The sequence below is a fragment of the Entelurus aequoreus genome, linkage group LG15 (genome assembly GCF_033978785.1).
Source record: "Entelurus aequoreus isolate RoL-2023_Sb linkage group LG15, RoL_Eaeq_v1.1, whole genome shotgun sequence".
NCBI lineage: Eukaryota > Metazoa > Chordata > Actinopteri > Syngnathiformes > Syngnathidae > Entelurus > Entelurus aequoreus.
In genome coordinates, this window is record NC_084745.1 from 9,373,486 (window position 1) to 9,398,131 (window position 24,646).

General features: G+C 39.9%; 2 protein-coding genes across 2 annotated transcripts in view; both read right to left on the reverse strand.

The window, feature by feature from the left end:
- Positions 1–30: 30 nt before the first annotated feature.
- chrnd (cholinergic receptor, nicotinic, delta (muscle)) lies at positions 31–21,847 on the reverse strand. The gene is made up of 12 exons (XM_062020734.1): positions 21,655–21,847; positions 17,769–17,914; positions 17,661–17,705; positions 11,192–11,301; positions 10,967–11,122; positions 10,779–10,888; positions 10,518–10,718; positions 7,948–8,059; positions 7,771–7,885; positions 6,098–6,308; positions 5,902–6,020; positions 31–3,105 (listed from the first exon to the last, which is right to left on the reverse strand). Exons 1-12 carry the CDS (start codon positions 21,707–21,709, stop codon positions 2,923–2,925), a joined length of 1,563 nt encoding a protein of 520 aa, XP_061876718.1. The 5' UTR covers positions 21,710–21,847; the 3' UTR covers positions 31–2,922.
- Positions 21,848–22,019: 172 nt separating this feature from the next.
- Positions 22,020–24,646, reverse strand: part of cip2a (cellular inhibitor of PP2A) — a 44,535-nt gene continuing 41,908 nt past the window's right edge. Inside the window, 1 exon segment of the mRNA XM_062020736.1 lies at positions 22,020–22,251. Coding sequence (XP_061876720.1) covers positions 22,126–22,251 — 126 coding nt within the window. The 3' untranslated portion in view covers positions 22,020–22,125.

The window sequence follows — 24,646 nt, forward strand, 5'->3', positions numbered from 1 at the left end:
TATTTTTTATTTTTATTTTTTTTAACCCAATGCGGCCCCCGAGTCAAAAAGTTTGGGGACCCCTGCTTTAAAGCATAACCAAGCATGCATCACTATAGCTCTTGTCTCAAAGTAGGTGTACTGTCACCACCTGTCACATCACGTCCTGACTTATTTGGAGTTTTTTGCTGTTTTCCTGTGTGTAGTGTTTTACTTTTTGTCTTGCGCTCCTATTTTGGTGGCTTTTCCTGTTTTGTTGGTATTTTCCTGTAGCAGTTTCATGTCTTCCTTTAAGCGCTATTCACCGCACCTGCTTTGTTTTAGCAAACAAGAATATTTCAGTTGTTTTTATCCTTCTTTGTGGGGACATTGTTGATCGTCATGTCATGTACGGATGTACTTTGTGGATGCCGTCTGCTCCACACGCTGTAAGTCTTTGCTGTCGTCCAGCATTCTGTTTTTCTTCACTTTGTCGCCAGTTCAGTTGTAGTTCCGTACTGCATAGCCTTCCCTAAGCTTCAATGCCTTTTTTTAGGGGCATTCACCTTTTGTTTATTTTTCAGTTTAAACATTAGATACCTTTTTACCCGCACGCTGCCTCCCGCTGTCGTCTGCATATTGTGATTGCGACAAAGCAATTAGCTACCTGCTGCCACCTACTGATATGGAAGAGTATTACACGGTTACTCTGCCGAGCTCTAGACAGCACAGACACTCAACAACGGCACATTATTTGCCCATTATAAATACTGCTTTGCAAAAAATATTTTTAACCCAAATAGGTGAAATGACATCATCTCCCACGCCACACTAGTGTGCCGCGGCACACAGTGGTTGAAAAACACTGACTTAGATAACTCAATATGAGGACCAAAAGACAACAGACCAGCGTGGAAAGGTGGAGGAAATGGTTGTAGAGTTAAAAAAAAAAGACTATTTGCGAGGAGTACATTAATGCCGTTCACAAGTATGGAAGAATCATCGAAGCAGGCTTCGTACCACAACAAGTTCTAATTGTGATTAGGGCTGCAACAACTAATCGATTAAATCGATTAAAATCGGTTATTAAAATAGTTGCCGATTAATTTAGTCATCGATTCGTTATTTTTTTTTATATATATATACTTTTTTTTTAAATAAACCTTTATTTATAAACTGCAACATTTACAAACAGCTGGGAAACAATAATCAAAATAAGTATGGAGCCAGTTTGCGTTTTTTTTTTTTAAATAAAATAATGGATAGGATAGAAATGTAGTTTGTCTCTTTTATCCGATTATTAATCGATTAATCGAAGTAATAATCGACAGATTAATCAATTATCAAATTAATCGTTAGTTGCAGCCCTAATTGTGATAAGACCGGACTTTTCTGGAAAAAAAAATTGCCATTGCAGACTTATTTCTCATTCAGTGGAGCTTCTTTCAAGGCACACACACGGCCCACACTGCCTGTCTGCTGCTTCTCTTCTAGTTATCTCCTCCCTGACTCCCTGATTTTACTTTTTAAAATATTTATTATTGTCACAATATGATTGTAAAGTTAAGGATTTTTGTGATTTGTGATCGTTTGTGAGGGCGCCATAGTGCCTTCTGAGTGTCTGCGCATTGCGCACAGTTGAGCTTGTTTTTTTTGGCTTGTTATTGAATAGAAAGTTGATCTATCACCCCTTTGTTATGTTTGTTTGATACACAGTACTGTATTGCACTTTATATTGTATTTATATTATATTTATACACTTACTCAGTGGCCTAGTGGTTAGAGTGTCCGCCCTGAGATCGGTAGGTTGTGAGTTAAAATCCCGGCCGAGTCATACCAAAGACTATAAAAATGGGACCTGCTTGGCACTCAGCATCAAGGGTTGGAATTGGGGGTTAAATCACCAGAAATGATTCCCGGGCGCGGCCACCACTGCTGCTCACTGCTCCCCTCACCTCCCAGGGGGTGATCAAGGGGGATGGGTCAAATGCAGAGAATAATTTCGCCACACCTAGTGTGTGTGTGACAATCATTTGTACTTTAACTTTTAACTTTATATTGTGTATAACGTGTACAAACCTTCACTAAAATATGAACTTATGTCAAAGCTGCAACGCATTATTCATATTTATATTTTTTATGGAGAAATTTGCGTCACTATACGAACTTTTCAATTTACAAACCCTGTTCAAAAACAATTTAATGTTCGTAAGTCGAGGTTCCACTGTACTTCTACTGTAAAATGTTATTTCCACTTTCTCATGCACTCCGAAGCATCACTTTTTAAGTCGATAACTTCCCGCTGCCAAAGACCAATACACACAACCTTTGTACTGTACATCTATTATTTTTTACATTTAGGGTTAACTGTAGTTTGTGCACACCTAACAGCACTAGCTTCTCAAAACGCAGTCGTAGCGATGCTGGCTGATAAGGTTTGATGGGTTTAAGCCTCATGTTTTTTCCCCCTTCCTCGCAGAATGTTTGCTGAACATTTGGTGCCAACAGCACGAAAAATGTCTTCCCCTGAAACAGTGAGGACGTCCCGCACAGTTGACGCCATGTTCGTTTACAATGAGCTCGGGAGAAGTTTACAGGATAAAAGGAGCGCTTGTTTTTCTCACCTACAAAGCACAGCACATGTCCAATTTGCAGTTTAGTTCAGGTACATAATTACAGCATATAATATATCAACAATAATATAATTACTGAATTCACAAGAATTGTTTTTGTCCCGGTTAGGCACATGTAGTGATTAGTCACATCCAAAATACAAAACAAATGCACACGCACGCCCTGTCGTTCTAATTAAATGTATCTAATTTCATTATTCACATCACGTTACAGAAAAAAAGCCAACACAAAAGTCAAAGAAAAGAGAATACGTGTGTGTGTGTGTGTGTGTGTGTGTGTGTGTGTGTGTGTGTGTGTGTGTGTGTGTGTGTGTGTGTGTGTGTGTGTGTGTCACATTAGACGAGGGTTTTCCTCTCTGTAGTTGTAGGAATCTCCAGCGAAAGGCAAAGGCGGAGGGTGGTTGTAAAGGCCCATGAGGAAGATGATGATGGTGCCAAAGGTCATCACCGGGGTGATCAGAAAGAGACAGAGTCGGTCCACCGTGCGAGCGATGCCGCTCCAGTTGTCTTTCTCCTGCGGACGTTGATCTGTTTTTATTCATGTGTCCAAACAGTTACAAATATTTCAATGGTTGGCTTTTGCTTGATATACTAGTTACTATGGTAATCTAATTAGTTACTATGGTAATCTAAGTCTCAGACGAGGCACCAAACAGTGTGGGTGGGGGAGCGTTTCCGCAGAGTGTCAGCCTGAAATGTGGGTGTCAGGGACAGACGCGGAAGGAGATTTTTACAACAAAGTTCTAAAGCTTAGTGATATCTCAGATGTATCAGATTGTAGGTGGGTTTTTTTTACCCTTTGCGGTCATATTTGGCTGTGTTTGTTGCATTTTTGTTGCGTTTCGCTTGATTGTAAAATATGTCAATCGAGAGGTGGTGTGACGTTCATATGTTGTCAATATTCAGTGTTTTATCCTTCATAGTTAATATTGTAAATCTCACATTTTTTATTTTCATATACATTCTGGGAGTCTCATTCAGTAAAAAAATTAAAAATTCCATTCCGTTTTTTAAGGTGGTCTGTCATAACGTTTTTAACATTCAGACATTATTCTGAGGTTTCGTATACCGGTAAGTGTTTCTAAAAAAAGATACACCGGCCTCCAGACACATTTTTTTCTCTAAATTTGGCCCCTCAAAGCAAAATAATTGCCCAGGCCTGATCTAATGGCTCGCCAAATAATTACTTGATTAAAGTACAGTGTTTTATTTTCCTATATTCAAACACAGTGTTACTGTTCAAACAGTGTGTAATGTTACAGCAGGGGTCACCAACCTTTTTGAAACCAAGAGCTACTTCTTGGGTACTGATTAATGCGAAGGGCTACCAGTTTGATACACACTTAAATAAATTGCCAGAAATAGCCAATTTGCTCAATTTACCTTTAACTCTATGTTATTATTAATAATTAATGATATTTACATTTAATTGAACGGTTTAAAAGAGGAGAAAACACGAAAAAAAATGACAATTACATTTTTAAACATAGTTTACCGTATTTCCTTGAATTGGCGCCGGGAATATAGTATTCGCCTGCCTAGAATTACAGCCGGGTCAAACTCGTTTCGCAAAATAATTAGCGCATGCTTGGCACTTCCGCCGGGTCAAATATGAGTCATTAAATGACTCCCGCCTCCAGGTGGTAGAGGGCGCTAGTGATCCTTCTTGCGACTACCAGTACTGCAGGAGACAGGTACTGCAGAAGAAAACAACAAGCAGCAAGCATGCAGCAATTGTTTGCTTGCACTTTTAACATGGAGGATTACATATCTAAAATAAAACGGTTTTCTAAACTGGACTTTCAATCGAAGCAGGAGGTAATAATTAAAGGAATATCTCCAGAGACTTTTAAAATTGAAGAAAGATGAGAAAGACTGCCTTTGATCAGAAGCAGCTGCACATGGACCCATCTACAAGTAAAGGTAAGATCATAATAACGTTTTTTTTATTAAATGTGTTTTTCATGATAAGGTATGCGCCGGAGTGAGAAGAGGTTTTAAAATAATTAGAGCATGCTTGCTCATTCCGCATGGTTTTGGTAACCGCAGGAGTGAGAAGAGGTTTTAAATTAATTAGCGCCCCTGCGGCTATTCAAGGAAATACGGTATCTTCAATTTCGACTCTTTAAAATTCAAAATTCAACCGAAAAAAAGAAGAGAAAAACTAGCTAATTCGAATCTTTTTGAAAAAATTAAAAAAATGAATTTATGGAACATCATTAGTCATTTTTCCTGATTAAGATTACTTTTAGAATTTTGATGACATGTTTTGAATAGGTTAAAATCCCATCTACACTTTGTTAGAATATATAACAAATTGGACCAAGCTATATTTCTAACAAAGACAAATCATTATTTCTTCTAGATTTTCCAGAACAAAAATTTTAAAAGAAATTCAAAAGACTTTGAAATAAGATTCAAATTTGATTCTACAGATTTTCTAGAATAATTTTTTTGAATTTTAATCATAATAAGTTTGAAGAAATATTTCACAAATATTCTTCGTCGAAAAAACAGAAGCTAAAATGAAGAATTAAATTAAAATGTATTTATTATTCTTTACAATAAAAAAAATAAATTTACTTGAACATTGATTTAAATTGTCAGGAAAGAAGAGGAAGGAATTTAAGGGTAAAAATGTATATGTGTTTAAAAATCCTAATATCATTTTTAAGGTTGTATTTTTTCTCTAAAATTGTCTTTCTGAAAGTTATAAGAAGCAAAGTAAAAAAAATTATGAAGTGAAGACCAAGTCTTTAAAATATTTTCTTGGATTTTCAAATTCTATTTGAGTTTTGTCTCTCTTAGAATTAAAAATGTCGGGCAAAGCGAGACCAGCTTGCTAGTAAATAAATAAAATATAAAAAATAGAGGGAGCTCACTGGTAAGTGCTGCTATTTGAGCTATTTTTAGAACAGGCCAGCGGGCTACTCATCTGGTCCTTACGGGCTACCTGGTGCCCGCGGGCACCACGTTGGTGACCCCTGTGTTACAGTGCCCAAAATATGATATACTTGTTAAATACTTAGGCCTACTATGCTACTGTACTTTAATGTCGGTCATTGTGGCGGTACTTGGAGAGCCAAGTTTGTTCTGAGTTTGAGAGAACCACTGAGTTAAGCTATCTGAATAAAATATCTTAGCCTTGTGTTGTAACTGACAAAGCACATCAGTGTAATAATCTATAAATATATCTTCAGTTTTTGTTTTCCCAATGTGATACAAAAATGGTAGTTTTCTGTAACAAAATTGACGTAAAGCTTCCTGCTTTTAAACAAGATGTCGCCAACTTAAATGTCATCTCGCTCACCTCGTTGTAGTCGTTCTTGTTGCGCATGTGCTTGATGATGTAGTTGGCTCCGTCCACCGCCGGCTTGATTTCCCCGTACAGCTGGTCCGTGACGCCGCCGTCCCCCTGCAGCTTTTTCACTGGCAAAGGCGTCAGGGTGTTCAACTGTTCCCAATCTACCGACCAATGTTCGGGCACTCGGGCGTGCGTGCCGTACCTGCGGCGTGCGTGGGTCTGGCGGTGAGGCCGTGTCTCACCGACTGCCTCTCGAACATGAGGTCGCTGCGAGACTTGACGCTGTAGTACTCCTCGGCCGAGGCGATGTAGCCCGCCGAGCTGGACCGCCGTGGCAACGCCCCGTCCCAGTAAGGCTCCGCCTCCGCCGGGCGAGACATACGCAGGATGCGAGGCAGACGCTCAAGGAAGAACTGCGCAACAGTGATGCAGGGCAAATAGTTTAGTCTTTATCTTTGTGAAATCTGTGTGTGTGTGTGTGTGTTCTTGTATTTCTACCCTTCTTGAGACATCAACAAGGAAAAGTACCTTTCATATGAGGTTCGGATCGAAATCATGGTCCCAATACGGGAAACCATTGCATCTAATAGAGAATGTCTCATGTGCACCCCTGGTGGTGAAATCTATCAAAATGAGGCTGGTCCCAAAAAGGAGGGGTTTTTCAAATTGACTGTGTCGGTTTTAAAAGTGCTCCCACTCTATAGTCAACATATGAAATAACAAGTGTGTGTAAAAATTTGAAGTGCTCCCCCTCTGGCAAACATATGTAACAACAAGTGTGTGTAAGAAATTGAAATGTAATGAAATTAATAAAAATAAATAAATAAATATGTACGTATACAGAGACATACTGTAAAAACTTCAAGTAAATAATGAAGATTTAAAACTAGAGATGTCCGATAATGGCTTTTTTGCCGATATCCGATATTGTCCAACTCTTAATTACCGATTCCGATATCAACCGATACCGATATATACAGTTGTGGAATTAACACATTATTATGCCTAATTTTGTTGTGATGCCCCGCTGGATGCATTAAACAATGTAACAAGGTTTTCCAAAATAAATAAACTCAAGTTATGGAAAAAAAATGCCAACATGGCACTGTCATATTTATTATTGAAGTCACAAAGTGCATTATTTTTTTTAACATGCCTCAAAACAGCAGCTTGGAATTTGGGATATGCTCTCCCTGAGAGAGCATGAGGAGGTTGAGGTGGGCGGGGTTGGGGGGGCAGGGTTTTGGGTAGCGGGGGGTGTATATTGTAGTGTCCCGGAAGAGTTAGTGCTGCAAGGGGTTCTGGGTATTTGTTCTGTTGTGTTACGGTGCGGATGTTCTCCCAAAATGTGTTTGTCATTCTTGTTTGGTGTGGGTTCACAGTGTGGCGCATATTTGTAACAGTGTTAAAGTTGTTTATACGTCCACCCTCAGTGTGATCTGTATGGCTGTTGACCAAGTATGGTTTGCATTCACTTGTGTGTGTGAAAAGCCATCGGTATAATGTGATTGGGCCGGCACGCAAAGGCAGTGCCTTTAAGGTTTATTGGCGCTCTGTACTTCTCCCTACGTCCGTGTACCACTCCGTACAGCGGCGTTTTAAAAAGTCATAAGTTTTACTTTTTGAAACCGATACCGATCATTTCCGAAATTACATTTTAAAGCATTTATTGGCCGATAATATCGGCAGTCCAATATTATATTGACAAAATTAACTAAAAGCTTACCTTTTTTATATTTGCATAGTATGTATGTATTATGAATGTTGTAAATAAAAATCTTTATATATCTGGAAAGGGTGGTCCTAAAGAGGTAGGCCTTTTTCAGAGGTCTCAAGAAGGTAACAAATACAAGAATGATTGTGTGTGTGTGTTACCCTCTTGGTCCACTCAGACATGACATGAGTACTCGGGGTCCTGAAGTGCAGGTTGAGGACCACCACGCAGTTTAACACCACCACCGTCACGAGCACCATGATGAACATCAGATACCTGAGACACACCAAGCTTTAGAAAAACGTCCACGTGTGTGCGTGTGTGTGGTAGTTACTGACTTGACGATAAGCGGAACAGACATGGAAGTTTCCGGCAGCCTTTGAGAGATCAGCAGCAGGAAGACAGACTGAGCGAGCAGCACCGAGATGGACAAGGTCATCTTCTCGCCACCTGAACACACCTTCACCTTTTAGGGAGCGGTACTCCAAACAAACCGTTGAACTTAAAGGCCTACTGAAAGCCACTACTACCGACCACGCAGTCTGATAGTTTATATATCAATGATGAAATCTTAACGTTGCAACACATGCCAATACGGCCGGGTTAACTTATAAAGTGCAATTTTGAATTTCCCGCGAAACTTCCGGTTCAAACCGCCTTTGGATGACGTATGCGCGTGACGTCGAGAGATCCACGGAAGTGTTTGGACCATATTGGACACAATACACAGAGCTCTGTTTTCTTCGCCAAAATTCCACAGTATTCTGGACATCTGTGTTGGTGAATCTTTTGCAATTTGTTTAATGAACAATGGAGGCTGCAAAGAAGAACGTTGTAGGTGGGATCGGTGTATGCGGCTGGCTGTAGCAACACAACAAGGAGGACTTTGACTTGGATAGAAGACGCGCTAGCGGCAAACTCACCTTGACTTCCTACGTCTCCGGGCCGCCGACCGCATCGTCAAACGCTGGAACGCAGGTGAGCACGGGTGTTGATGAGCTGAGGAGGGCTGGCTGGCGTAGGTGGAGCGCTAATGTTTTTATCATAGCTCTGACGAGGTCCCGTTGTTAAGTTAGCGTCGTTAGCAACAGCATTGCTAGGCTTCGACAGGCGTCGAATACACATTAACCGTGTATTTACATGTCCAGTGTTTGGTTCGGTGTCTCCTGATAGTAGTATTGTTGATCTTCTGTCTATCCTTCCAGTCAGGGATTTATTTATTTTGTTTCTATCTGCATTTGAGACAGATGCTATCACGTCAGCTCATGCTAAGAGCTTCGTCGATGATGGGTGAAGTCTTTCGTTGCGCCGCCGATCGCTGGAACGCAGGTGAGCACGGCTGTTGATGTAACCGTGTAGTTACATGTGCATGGTTTAATAGTATTGTTGATCTTCTGTATATCCTTCCAGTGAGGGGTTTATTTCTTTTGTTTCTATCTGCATTTGAGAACGATGCTATCACGTTAGCTCAGTAGCTAAGTGTGTCACCGATGTATTGTCGTGGAGATAAAAGTCACTCTGAATGTCCATTTCGCGTGCTCGACTCTCATTTTCAAGAGGATATAGTATCCGAGGTGGTTTAAAATACAAATCCGTGATCCACAATAGAAAAAGGAGAGAGTGTGGAATCCAATGAGCCAGCTTGTACCTAAGTTACGGTCAGAGCGAAAAAAGATACGTCCATCACTGCCTCTAGTTCTTCACTCTAACGTGCCTCATCCACGAATCGTTCATCCTCGCTCAAATTAATGGGGTAATCGTCACTTTCTCGCTCCTAATATCTCTCGCTCCATTGTAAACAACGGGGAATTGTGAGCAGCACTACCGCTTGTGACGTCACGCTACTTCCGGTAGGGGCAAGGTTTTTTTTTTTATCAGCGAGCAAAAGTTGCGAACTTTATCGTCGATTTTCTCTACTAAATCCTTTCAGCAAAAATATGGCAATATCGCGAAATGATCAAGTATGACACATAGAATGGATCTGCTATTCCCGTTTAAATAAAAAAAAACATTTCAGTAGGCCTTTAATAGCTCTCTTATATAGAGGATATTTGATTAGTATGTTCGCATTCAATTGAATAGACTGCAAAGACAAGATACTTAACGTTCGAACTGGAAAACTTTGTTATTTTTTACAAATATTAGCTCATTTGGAATTTGATGCCTGCAACATGTTTCAAAAAAGCTGGCACAAGTGGCAAAAATGACAGAGAAAGTTGAGGAATGCTCATCAAACACTTATTTGGAACATCCCACAGGTGAACAGGCTAATTCACCTCAGTAGAAGCATTTAAGTCCCATCTTAAAACTCATTTGTATACAGCCTTTAAATAGACCCCCCTTTTTAGGCCAGTTGTTCTGACGTTTCTTTTCTGCTCTGCCCCCCCTCTCCTTCGTGGAGAGGGGGGGGCACAGATGACGCGTTAGCTGTCCAAAATCGGGACCCAGGGTGGACCACTCATCTGTGCATCGGTTGGGGACGTCTCTGCGCTGCTGACCTGTCTACACTCAAAATGATCTCCTGCTGGCCCCCACTATGGACTGGACTCTTACTATTATGTTAGATCCACTATGGACTGGACTTTCACAATATTATGCTAGATCCACTCGTCCATTGCACCGGTCGCCCAGGGGGAAGGGGGTACCCACATCTGCGGTCCTCTCCAAGGTTTCTCATGGTCTTCTCATTGGGTTGAGTTTTTTCTTGCCCTGATGTGGGATCTGAGCTGAGGATGTCGTTGTGGCTTGTGCAGCCCTTTGAGACACTTGTGATTTAGGGCTACCGTATATAAGTAAACATTGATTGATTGATTGATTGATTATTGAATACCGCTGTAGCCGATACAGACCGCAGCGAGGAAACATATATTTTTTGGATTAGAGATGAATAGGAAGAGGAAGCACTGACTGTCGGCAGGCAGGTAGTAGACGAGTGAGGCGAGGAAGGAGATGAGCACGCAGGGGATGATGATGTTGACGATGTAGAAGAGAGGTTTGCGCTTGATGATCAGGTAGAAGGTGATGTCCTGGTGCTTGTTGCTCTCCATGGGAATGTGCCTGTAGGTGTTCCTCTTTGCCGGACGGTGGATCACCTCCCACTCGCCGTTCTCTGCGGACAAGGAAGTGGCGTCTTTAGCAGCCGGCGTGAAACAAAGGGCGAGACGCTCACCTGTCCAACCAGCGGGGTCGATGATGATCCACTCCACTGTCCACTTGCTCGTATCGTCGCCCTCCTCCTTCAGGAGCATTTTGATCTCCTTGGCGTTGTAAGTGAGCGAGCTGCGACGGTTCGACAACACAATTCTGGGCTATGTAGACAAGCGCCCCCTGCTGGTACCAGTAGATATGGCAACTTACGTGAACTTGAGCGTGCAGTTCTGCCAGTCGAAGGGGAAGTAGTTGACATTGATGGAGCAGGAGGAGCGGAAGATGGCGGGAGGCAACCAGTAGCACAGACCGCTGCTGTCCACCAGCACGTTGCTGTAGTAGGCCACCTGGAACTGGGCGTCGTTGCTTGGGGGAGGTGAGGAGTCGCTTAGTCGGGGTCATGAATAGATCATTTCCAGAAACAAAGACGCTCACTTGTTTTCCAGCACGATCTCTGGAAGCCACACCATGCTGGACGGGAGGCGGAGCATGTTAATACCGTCAAACTCGGTCTCGTTCCACGTCAGCCGGTAGTCTGTCCATGTCTAACACACGTAAATGACATTAGTGGCGCCCCCTACGGGTTGGAGGACACACTAGCATACAAATATGCATTCATAAGTCAAATTATTTACTCTTATAGTAGTTAGGTGCCACTGTAAACTAGTTCAGCCTGAATGTTTACCAACCAGTCTTGCTCAAATTCTACACTGAGGGCCACACACTGAACACTCAAAGCATGCAGGGGCCATTTTGATATTTTTAATTTTTTTTGAAAAACAATACCGGTACAAAATTTATTTTTTTAACCTTTAGGGCTCCCCTCAAGTTTGGTCCCAGTCGAGTTTCAGTCATAAAATGTTTAAAATATGTCTTATTAAAAAAAATGTATACGCTAAAATCTGTAGATCAACTTCAGCCATACTTGCCAACCCTCCCGTTTTTAGCGGGAGAATCCCGGTATTCAGCGCCTCTCCCGACAACCTCCCGGCAGAGATTTTCTCCCGACAAACTCCCGGTATTCAGCCGGAGCTGGAGGCCACGCCCCCTCCAGCTCAATGCGGACCTGAGACTGAGTGGGGACAGCCTGTTCTCACGTCCGCTTTCCCACAATATAAACAGCTTGCCTGCCCAAAGACGTCATAACATATAGGGCTTTTATAGAGTGCACAACTGCGCACACAACAAGGAGACGAAGCAGAAGAACGAGGAAATTACAGACATGGCGGCCGAAATGATATACTCATCATGAACAGAGAAGTTAAACAGGACAATACTGCCATCTAATGGCTAGCCACCGGAACACTGAAATTCAAGCATTTTATTTTCTTTCTATGTAAATAAAATAAATATATATATATATATATATATATATATATATATATATATATATATATATATATATATATATATATAGCTAGAATTCACTGAAAGTCAAGTATTTCATATATATATGAAATACTCGAGTTGGTGAATTCTAGCTGTAAATAACCACGCCCCCAACCCCCACCTCCCGATATTGGAGGTCTCAAGGTTGGCAAGTATGACTTCAGCTCTCTCTGTCGATATAAAGTTAAAAGAAATACATGTTTTATGCCCTTTTTGTTCAAGAAAAACGTTTTTTTGTGTGGCAAAAACACAACATACGCAACATATGCTGCCCCCCAAGAAAATTCAAAGTGAAATATTTGATGCGAAATAATGGGAGCCTTCAATATGTCAATTTAAAACACATCAATTTGGTTCATTATTATTTTTTTAGCAAAAAAGTCCTACAAAAAATCATCGGGATCCAAAAGGGCTCCACTCATAAAAGTGTAAAAATAAATAATACAATTTTTTTTTACTTTTGTTGCTTTTTTTTAAAAGATCAACTTCAGATTTGCCTGTCAATTAAAATTTTTTATTCTATTTTTTGTTTGTTTTATGCCTTTTCTGTCACAGAACACACAAAATACGCAATATTTTATCAAATAAATACCTCAAAGTGGAATATTTGATGTGAAGTAATTGAAGCCTTCAATAGGTCAATAATTCATAACATAGATTTTTGAGTCAATATTATTTTTGAGCATGGACCGTTGAAAAAAAAAAAATCACACAAAAAATCTTAGGGATCCAAAAGGACTGCACTCATAAAAGTTTAAAAATAAATATTTTTTTTTACTTTCATTGCTTAAATCTCTAGATCAACTTCAGATCTACTTGTTAATTTTAAGTTTTTAATCTATTTTTTGTTTGTTTTATGCCTTTTTTGTCACAGAAAACTTTGCTTTTTATGGAAAACACACAAAATATGCAATATTTTATGAAAGAAATACCTCAAAGTGTAATACTTGATGTGAAGTAATTGAAGCCTTCAATAGGTCAATAATTCATAACATTGATTTTTGAGTCAATATTATTTTTGAGCATGGACCGTTGAAAAAAAAATAAAAATCCCTCAAAAAATCTAGGGATCCAAAAGGGCTGCACTCATAAGTGTAAAAATAAATGTTTTTTTTACTTTTATTGCTTAAATCTCTAGATCAACTTCAGATCTACCTGTTAATTTTAAGTTTGTTTAATGCCTTTTTTGTCACAGAAAAAAAAAGTGATCTAATTGAAGCCTTCAGTAGGTCAATAATTTCAAACACAACTGGTTTGTTTCATTATTATTTTTGAGCAAGGACTGTTTAAAAAAAAAAAAAATCCCATGAAAATTCTTAGGGATCCAAAAGCCAGTTGTGTTTGAAATTATTGACCTACTGAAGGCTTCAATTAGGTCACTTTTTTTTTCTGTGACAAAAAAGGCATTAATCAAACTTAAAATTGACAGGTAGATCTGAAGTTGATCTAGAGATTTAAGCAATAAAAGTAAAAAAAAAAACAGGACACACACACACACACACACACACACACACACACACACACACACACACATACTGGTTATCATTTGGAATGGGGACCAAGTTTTTGATCATCACTTGTGGGGACCACCCTTTCTACAGGTTGTGGAGGCATAAAAAAAAATTAGGTAAAATGGCCACTGCCCAGTTAGCTCGTACATGTCTTTAAATCTCTGGATTGATGAAGTAATGTGCTGATCATTCTTACTGGGGACCCTGGGGAAAAATAGTTCATATGGTTCATGGGGACCAAATTGTAATAATTTTGCATAATTCACACAAATTTGTACGTGACTACTTAGGACCATTTATTTTAAAAAAAATAAAAGAAAAAGTTCAAATTAAATAAACGTGTCATCAAAGAGTAAAAATGCATTTCTTTCAACATGCATAATAACAAAAAGGGTAATATAAAAAAAAAAATGGATAAATGTTGATAGTCCAACTCATACTGACTGGTACACACAAGCTATGGAGATGATATCAGTAGAAAAAAATTCATTTAGTTTAGATAATGAGTCATATATTGGAATATGGCATCCATTATTTACATTTGTTTTAACTATTAAATTAACCAAAATATGACTTATTGGACGGCGTGGCGAAGTTGGTAGAGTGGCCGTGCCAGCAATCGGAGGGTTGCTGGTTACTGGGGTTCAATCCCCAGCTTCTACCATCCTAGTCACGTCCGTTGTGTCCTTGGGCAAGACACTTCCCCCTTGCTCCTGATGGGTGCTGGTTAGCGCCTTGCATGGCAGCTCCCACCATCAGTGTGTGAATGTGTGGGTGAATGTGGAAATACTGTCAAAGCGCTTTGAGTACCTTGAAGGTAGAAAAGCGCTATACAAGTATAACACATTTATCATTATATTTATCAAAAGGGCTGAACTCACAAGAGTGTAAAATACATAATTTTTTAACTTTTATTGCTTAGATCAACTTCAGATCTACCGGTCTATTTTAAGTTTGTATTCTTTTTTTTGGTGTTTGTTTTATGCCTTTTTTGTTACAGAAAAAAAAGTGAAGTAATTGAAGCCTTCAGTAGGTCAATAATTCATAACATCGATTTTGAGTCATTAGGTTTTTTTGAGCAATGATGTTTAAATAAAAATAAAAACAGCCTGCCTGGCAGCGTTGTGTTATTAGTCAACATTGCAACTTTTTCTTGTTACATTTCACTTGTTCTCTCTTTTATGGTTTTTTATAATAGTGTTTTCAGAATGTATAGCTAACCGTTAAAAAATTAGTTGTGGGCCGCAAATGGTCCCCGCACTTTGGACACCTTTGTGCTAGACGGTGTTGTGGGAGAAATTTCAAACATTATGTGTTGCATTTGTCAGAAGAAGAAAAATGGCACAAACACAGTAGAGATGTTTTGACCAATATCAAACATTTTATGTGCGGCACTTCAGGAATGTACAATAGGACGTGCAGCGCCCTCATTGTCTCCCTAAGACTTTGTAAACAAGAAGTGTGAGATGTCCTAGAACAGAGCTGGGAAATATTTTGACTCGGGGGCCACATTGAGAGAAAAAATGTGTCTGGGGGGGCAATGTGTATATGTGTATAAATGATATATAAACATTTAGCTGTAAAAATCTGCTGTTTGGGTGCCTTTTTTCCAGGAACACTAATACCAAAAGTCACAATGTCCGATAGAGTTTAAAAAAAATTATGACAGACCACCTCAAAAAAACAGAATGCAGTGTTACAGTTTTTTACTGAATGGGACACCCGAAATGTACATGAAAATAAAGAAAGTGGGATTTACAATATTAACTATGAACAATAAAACACTGAATATTAACAGCATATGAACATCGCTCCTCTTTTACTTCTCAGACCAGCTCCTCCATAGACATCTTTTACATTCAAGCAAAACACAACAAAAATGTAACAAACAGCAAAATATGAATGCAAAGTGTAATAAACACCTACAATATGATGCATTATCACTAGAGATGTCCGATAATATCGGACTGCCGATATTATCGGCCGATAAATGCTTTAAAATGTAATATCGGAAATTATCGGTATCGGTTTCAAAAAGTAATTTAAAAAAAAAATGTTTTGTCCTGTCCAGTTTCTCAGGCAATTCATATAGTTGATGTAGATACCCATATCGGATGTTCAGATTGAGCCCAGTTTATAGTTTCCTGTTATACAGTATGCCGGGCAGTCTTGCACTAAAGGAGGACTATGTTATTGTTTACTTTATTACTCTAGTATACTCTGGACTGAAGCTGTGTGCGGTATAGCTCGGTTAGTAGAGTGGCCGTGTCAGCAACTTGAGGGTTCCAGGTTCGATCCCCGCTCCCGCCATCCTAGTCACTGCCGTTGTGTCCTTGGGCAAGACACTTTACCCACCTGCTCCCAGTGCCACCTACACTGGTTTAAATGTAGCTTAGATATTGGGTTTCACTATGTAAAGCGCTTTGAGTCACTAGAGAAAAAGCGCTATATAAATATAATTCAATTCAATTCATTGTTTTTGTAGCTATTGTTTTGAGGCATGTTTAAAAAAAATAATGCAATTTGTGAAAGTCAAAGTATAGTATTTCCCATAGTTGTAGTGGGTATCAGGATTATCTCAGGGAGAGCATGTCCCAAATTCCAAGCTGCTGCTTTGAGGCATGTTCAAAAAAATAATGCACTTTGTGACTTCAATAATAAATATGGCAGTGCCATGTTGGCATTTTTTTCCATAACTTGAGTTGATTTATTTTGGAAAACCTTGTTACATTGTTTAATGCATCCAGCGGGGCATCACAACAAAATTAGGCATAATAATGTGTTAATTCCACGACTGTATGCATCGGTATCGGTTGATATCGGAATCGGTAATTAAGAGGTGGACAATATCGGAATATCGGATATCGGCAAAAAAGCCATTATCGGACCTCTCTAATTATCACGTAAAAATCTGCTTCCGCATCGGTTTCTGACAACACGCGTTTGGGGCTGGCTGCTCTGAAAACAAATCCCGCCCACTCTGCTTTGTTCCTGGTCTGAGCTGCTGTGACGTAGAGCAGTGGTTCTCAACCTTTTTTCAGTGATGTACCCCCTGTGAACATTTTTTTAATTCAAGTACCCCCTAATCAGAGCAAAGCATTTTTGGTTGAAAAAAAGAGATAAAGAAGTAAAATACAGCACTATGTCATCAGTTTCTGATTTATTAAATTGTACAACAGTGCAAAATATTGCTCATTTGTAGTGGTCTTTCTTGAACTATTTGGAAAAAAAGATATAAAAACAACTAAAAACTTGTTGAAAAATAAACAAGTGATTCAATTATAAATAAAGATTTCTACACATAGAAGTAATCATCAACTTAAAGTGCCCTCTTTATGGATTGTAATAGAGATCCATCTGGATTCATGAACTTAATTCTAAACATTTCTTCACAAAAAAATAAATCTTTAACATCAATATTTATGGAACATGTCCACAAAAAATCTAGCTGTCAACACTGAATACTGCATTGTTGCATTTCTTTTCACAGTTCTTTTTGACAGACAAACCATGGCATGGGGGAAACTCTGGGTTTATGGTAATGAATGGAATAGCCTACTTGATTTGATGTTCAGTTTATGAACTTACATTCATATTTTGTTGAAGTATTATTCAATAAATATATTTATAAATGATTTTTGAATTGTTGCTATTTTTAGAATATTTAAAAAAAATCTCACGTACCCCTTGGCATACCTTCAAGTACCCCCAGGGGTACGCCTACCCCCATTTGAGAACCACTGACGTAGATTACCGTAATAACTTGCATAACACTCAAAAGCGCAGATTTCAACCAGTGAAATACTTTCTATATTTCAAGACTTATGGTCATTTAAAAACAGCACTGCGCATCATAATGGCGGCTACAGTTTTGATGCTAAAGGTCTAAAAAAATTATGTGGAATGTCCGGCGGGCCGGATTGAAAATCATAACGGGCAGCATGTGGCCTGTGGGCCGTGTTTTGCTCAGGTCTGTCCTAGAAGCTTCCTAAAGGTGAACTTACATGGTCGATCCAAACGTTGGTGAGCAGCGTCTCGTCCACTTCTTTCTACAGACGTAAAGAGAAAGCAGCGTGAGAGCCGACCCACCCACCGTACATCTGTCTGGTTACCAAGGAGATGAGGTTGGAGAGGGTGAGAGCGAGGTACACGTCCACGGCGTCCTGCTGCCTCTGCACGGGACGCAGCTCCTTGTTGTAGGCGCGCTCCTTGAACAGGAAGTTGATGAGGCGCTCCTCCTCGTTCCTGCACCAGCACACTGCGCAGAATGGGTACAAAAAGTGTTAGAATAATTATGTGTAAGTTATCACACAACTCTTATGCTTAAAGGCCGTTGCTATAGTTATTATCAATACTTTTCTATCTGTGCAAAGGGACATCGTCTCGTATCAGTGTTTGTGTCCAGAACCGGCCTGCTGACTGCCAAGGGCGAACATCGAGTGCCGTGACGCAGACAGAGCAGAGACAGGGCGATATCACAAGTGTAGGCACATTTGCATTTCATGAATAGTCATATATTGTGTCTAACTGGGGCTGCTGAGATTACCCCCCTTCCTTCAGAGGCAGCCTCAGTGATGTAACCAGGGACCTCCCAAATAAATAGAGGCGAACGTGGGACTGTTACCTTAGAGCGTAGGTTGTTTCTGTAACGAGAGTACAACCCAAAACGTCTCTCCTCATTGAGCAAAATTTAACTCTGTCTCTGCATGATTCCTTGCTTCTTGTCTGTTTAATAGATGTCATCAGTGTTTGAACCTGACACGTTAAGAAGGCCGTAAAACACCCTAAAGAACAACACCTTCCTTTCCCATCATGCATCTTTTTGAGCTCTTTTAAAAGCGGTGCGAGAAACAAAAGGCCGCCATGACTCCCACACGAGCTCCAATTTCACAAGACAGCTGCGTCCACCCAGCCGAGAAGTTTGCTCCACTTCAGAACGGCTTTAATCCAGCATACACGCACACATACCTGGAATACTAGTCATCATGAGAGAACATCTACTACTGGACTATTCAACTGGTAGCCGGGGGGCCAAATCTAGCCCAGGAATGACAACATCAAGTTCAGTTCAAAACATTCTTGCCGCAAATTCCTAAAAAACGAACCAGAGTGCTCCTGTATAGAGGAACTGGGACCACTGTAAACTAGAGCTGTCCGATAAATGCTTTAAAATGTAGTATCGGAATCGGTTTCAAAATTATCAGTATCGGTTTCAAAAAGTAAAATTTATGACTTTTTAAAATGCCGCTGTGTACACGGACGTAGGGAGAAGTACAGAGCGCCAATAAACCTTAAAGGCACTGCCTTTGCCTGTCGGCCCAATCACATAATATCTACTGCTTTTCACACACACAAGTGAATGCAAGGCATACTTGATCAACAGCCATACAGGTCACACTGAGGGTGTCCGTATAAACAACTTTAACACTGTTACAAATATGCGCCACACTGTGAACCCACACCAAACAAGAATGACAAACACATTTCGGGAGAACATCCGCACCGTAACACAACATAAACACAACAGAACAAATACCCAGAACCCCCCAACCCCACCACCCTCAATCCCGCCCACCTCAACCTCCTCACGCTCTCTCAGGGAGAGCATGTCCCAAATTCCAAGCTGCTGTTTTGAGGCATGTTAAAAAAAATAATGCACTTTGTGATTTCAATAATAAATATGGCAGTGCCATGTTGGCATTTTCTTTCCATAACTTGAGTTGATTTATTTTGGAAAACCTTGTTACATTGTTTAATGCATCCAGCGGGGCATCACAACAAAATTAGGCATAATAATGTGTTAATTCCACGACCGTATATATCGGTATCGGTTGATATCGGGATCGGTAATTAAGAGTTGGACGACATCGGAATATCGGATATCGGCAAAAAAGCCATTATCGGACATCTCTACTGTAAACCCATTTGCTGATCCTTGCGTTGACATTTTGGGCTCCGAACTTGTGATTTAAATAACTGACGCGTTCCTCAAGGCACCTCTTTAAGTCCTTTCCTTTTTGTAATGTGATTTATGCAATTATAGTATTTAGGGGTGGGGGAAATAATCGATTTTTAGACGCATGGCAATTCGGACATGAGGGATTGTAAAATCGATTAGTGAACGACTATAATCGATCATTTATTGATTGTTAATAAAGTCATGCAGACAGTTCTACATTTGGCTGGCCTCGCCGGTAGATCCAACCAGCTACTTTATTTAAGGGCACTTATGTTCCAAATTTGCACACATTTCCATTAATTTAATAAATGTGATGGGAATTAATTCAACTGTTTCTCGTTATAAATGCATTGTTTTTAAAAGTTGCAAGTGATGGATGCTTATTGAGTGAAACTGCATCAATATACAAAGTTAAAGTACCAATGATTGTCACACACACACTAGGTGTGGCGAAATTATTCTCTGCATTTGACCCATCACCCTTGATCACCCCCTGGGAGGTGAGGGGAGCAGTGGGCAGCAGCGGTGGCCGCGCCCGGGAATCATTTTTGGTGATTTAACTCCCAATTCCAACCTTTGATGCTGAGTGCCAAGCAGGGAGGTAACGGGTCCCATTTTTATAGTCTTTGGTATGACTCCGCCGGGTTTTGAACTCACAACCTACCGATTTCAGGGCGGACACTCTAACCACAAGGCCACTCAATTACATACATCAATTAAAGATGCGTCAATAATCTATGTTTAAACAAATCGTAATCAAATCATAAGGTGCCCAAAGATTACCACCTCTAACGGTACTCCTGTAGCTTAGGGGTCTTCAATGTTTTGCAGGCCAAGGACCCCCAAACTAATGGAGATAGAGCAGGGACCCCCTGCTTATATATCTTGTATACAATTTTGTTTTAAATTAAACTGATCCAAAATGTACCTTGTTATTGTGCATGCAATACTAAGACATTCAAAGAATACAGTATCGGCCGCTAATAGCTCGCTAACTGGAATGCTAAGATTATATAGTATAATTACAAAAAATATCTAAATATATTATTAGCGGGGCATCACACCAAAATTAGGCATAATAATGTGTTAATTCCACGACTGTATATATCGGTATCGGTTGATATCGGAATCTGTAATAAGAGTTGGACAACATCGGAATATCGGATATCGGCAAAAAAGCCATTATCGGACATTTCTAGTTACTACGCTAGAAAAATTAGTTCCTCCGTGTTCGCTCTTATTGCTACAGTTTGGTTATTATACAGGTTACATCCATCCATTTTTTACCGCTTGTCCCTTTACAGAATGTAAATGATGTATTGTTGACAGTTTTTGAATGCATTTTTTAAATTATTTAGAGATAAAATGGATTGCTCCCATTAACTGCATTGCTAGCTGCCTAGAACGAGACGACTTTTACATGTAAATTGCAAAAAAAAAAACAACTTTTGTCTTGTTGTCTTTTATAATCTTTCATAACTTACTCAGTGGCCTAGTGGTTAGTGTCCGCCCTGAGATCGGTAGGTCGTGAGTTCAAACCCCGGCCGAGTCATACCAAAGACTATAGAAATGGGACCCATTACCTCCCTGCTTGGCACTCAGCATCAAGGGTTGGAATTGGGGGTTAAATCACCAAAAATGATTCCCGGGCGCGGCCACCGCTGCTGCCCACTGCTCCCCTCACCTCCCAGGGGGTGAACATGGGGATGGGTCGTCAAATGGAGGACAAATTTCACCACACTTAGTGTGTGTGTGACAATCATTGGTACTTTACTTTTAACTTAAAAACAAATGATTGTGTACGATAGGCAAAATTAAAAAAACATTATTTACACAACAGCAAACTACTTAGAAATGTCTGAAAACGTCATATGTTTTATGCTGCATTTACATTTACAAAATCGGATGAGATCATGTGTGAATCTGGATTTAATTCAGCACATTTCATTCAAATGAGACAGATTTGGAAGTTGGCAGACAGACTCCTCCCAGGGTGAGGTGACCGCAATAAAGGATTAAAGGTACAAATGGACACTGACCAGGCAGGAGCAGCGAGAGGAGAAACACAGCAGCAGCAGCATGTCCAGTCTTCATGTTGTCAAATGTCGGAGCGCGCTCGTCCTTCCGCCTGATAACCTTCTGCCAAAGTACGTTTGATTGACAGCCGGCAGCTGCGGGAACAGAAGCAGCAGAAAATAGAAAGAGCAGCAAACCCAACCTCCAACACACACAGAAGTATCCTAAATGTTCTTTACTGTGACTTTTTCACCAAAAACTGTATTTTTTTATTAGAGAACTTTAAATTTCTTACCTAAGGGTTATTTTTTTCCACACCTTCATGACCTAAAACAACTTTTAAAAACAACAAGCGCAATAATAAACCACCTCTTTGATAAAACGGCACATTTATCAACATTTATTGACCCAAAAAGATACAACATTTGAATTCATTACATACAAAATAGATATTTTTAAATCATCAAACAACGTTTTTCGTCGTGCTGCGCGTCTCACAGCGAGAGGTTGACCTCACTCTTTAGCTTGCCGCTGCTCAGACTGTGGATCATGGCGATCATGCTGGAGTGCTTCTTCAGCTCGTCCTCCCTCTGCTTCAGTTTGCCCTCCAGCTGACCATTCTGAGGGGACACAAGGTGGCAAAGTGTGAAAGACAAAAAACCAAAGGGCCTTTCTTGTGTCAGACCAATGTGGTCTACAACAGGGGTGTCAAACTCATTGTAGCTCAGGGGCTAAATACAAAAAAAATTAAAGCTGCAAGCAGCGTTGGTCGGGTCCGCATCTTTGGCTGGTGCTAGTCCTAATTCCATTTCACATTGTCATTATAGGGTATTGTGTGTAGAATTTTGAGGACAAAAAAGAAACAATTCCATTTCACATTGTCATTATAGGGTATTGTGTGTAGAATTTTGAGGACAAAAAAGAAATAATTCCATTTCACGTTGTCATTATAGGCAGCATAGCAGCATCAGAGCAGTGGTTCTTTGAAGGCTCGTAAAATCAAAAAAGTAGCACGTATCAAAACGCTTTCGTCAACTTTTAATCAGAAGGGTTCAATCTCTCTCCTGTAGTAGTTTGAAGCCGAAACGACAAACGCGCTCAGAGGAGATAATGTCTGATGTTTGGTGACCGCTTTTTACAAAAATGTTGTTTTGAAAGGGGGATTATCAAACTTCCTGTTGATTTTTGCTGAAGGATGTCAATCCATGAAATGTAGGTCTAAGTAAGACCTATGTAGAGGTTTTTGTTTCATGTCTCTAAGACGTTCCTACCGGAAGTTACAAGCAGTTTTGTCTGTGTTTTCCTCTGAGAAGCAGTTTTTTCTCTGTTTTATTCAAAAATTGCGCTAGAGCGAAATTTTGAGTTTTGGGGTTCGGTTTTTTTTTACATCGCAATTTCCACCAGTCCCGATGTGTGTGAGAAGTTTGGTGAGTTTTGAAGTATTTTAAGGGGGTCAAATTACAACTCAAAGAGGCAAAAATTAGTGTTTTTAGTCATTTTTTGTGTTGAAGGGGAAATTGCCAACTTCCTGTTGGTTTTTGCCCGAGGATGTGAAATTATGAAATGTAGGTCTAAGTCAGACCTACATAGAGGTTTTTGTTTGATGTCTGTACGACCTTCCTAGTGGGAGTTAGACACAGTTTACTTCCTAGGGGGCGCTAGAGCGCAATTTTGATTTTTGGGGTTAGGTTTTTTTACTAAACTCTCTGGGGCACGTTTTTCTATGTGTGTGTAAAATTTGGTGAGTTTTGAAGCATGTTAAGGGGGGCAAAGTAGTGCGCAAAGCTGCGGAATAATAAACCTTACAGTAACAATAGGTTCCTTTGTACAGGGTACATGCGAACCCTAAATATATTCCCACGTGGGCCGGACTGGTAAAACCATGGCATGATAACTAAAAAATAAATTGTTTTCAAAATACAGCAAGCACATTCTGAAAATGTACAAATCATAATATGTTGGGGTTTTTTTTACACTTACATGTTGCGGTTAATAGTATTCTATCTTCAATTATGGTTATTTATACTTTCTGAATGACTGATGTGATCATGTTCATCAGTCAAACAGGTGCAATTGAGTCTGGCAGTTTTAAAATGCTCCCATTGGTGTTAATTTTTTATGTACCACATGGGTGCCTATTACATCAACCGCGAGCTAGCGGTCGATGGTGGAGGGTGTGTCAGTCGATCGCCAGCCAGGCATTAAAAAAGAACACCTAAAAATTAGCGATCTTCACCAAGACGTCACTTTCGTCACTTGATTGACATTCACGACACTTCAGTGTCTTGTGAGATGACTCTGGCTGCGGTCAGCTCATTATTAAGAAAAAATGACCGACAGTAAGGCGAGAAACACTTTTTATTTAAACAGACTCTCGCGCCGTACCTGCCGTCAAAACTCTGAAGACCGACTGCATAGTTCTTATCTTCACAATAAAAGCGTTGCTTCATCCTGCCTGCGCTAACAAAATAAGAGTCTCAGAAAGCTGGCGTGCACAAGCTAGCAAGCTACGGAGGTTGACGCCAATATATTTCTTGTAAAGTGTATAAAAAGGAGTATGGACGCTGGACAAATAAGATGCCAAATAGCAACCACTTTCATGTGGTATTGGACAGAAAGGAGGACTTTATTTCTCCTCCATTTGAAAATGTGGACGTTATCAGCACCACTGTCTGATTCCAGTCAATGCAACTCATCAGCTAATACACCAACTTACACTACCGTTCAAAAGTTTGGGGTCACATTGAAATGTCCTTATTTTTGAAGGAAAAGCACTGTACTTTTCAATGAAGATAACTTTAAACTAGTCTTAACTTTAAAGAAATACACTCTATACATTGCTAATGTGGTAAATGACTATTATAGCTGCAAATGTCTGGTTTTTGGTGCAATATCTACATAGGTGTATAGAGGCCCATTTCCAGCAACTATCACTCCAGTGTTCTAATGGTACAATGTGTTTGCTCATTGGCTCAGAAGGCTAATTGATGATTAGAAAACCCTTGTGCAATCATG

Excerpts from the sequence above, each read along its gene's own strand:
- chrnd (XM_062020734.1), bottom strand. The coding sequence starts at position 21,709 with ATGAAGACTGGACATGCTGCTGCTGCTGTGTTTCTCCTCTCGCTGCTC. Across the intron at positions 10,719-10,778 it reads CGACCCCGCTGGTTGGACAG|AGAACGGCGAGTGGGAGGTG; the intron begins GTGAGCGTCTCG and ends CCTTGTCCGCAG. Across the intron at positions 7,886-7,947 it reads TCTGTTCCGCTTATCGTCAA|GTATCTGATGTTCATCATGG; the intron begins GTCAGTAACTAC and ends GGTGTGTCTCAG.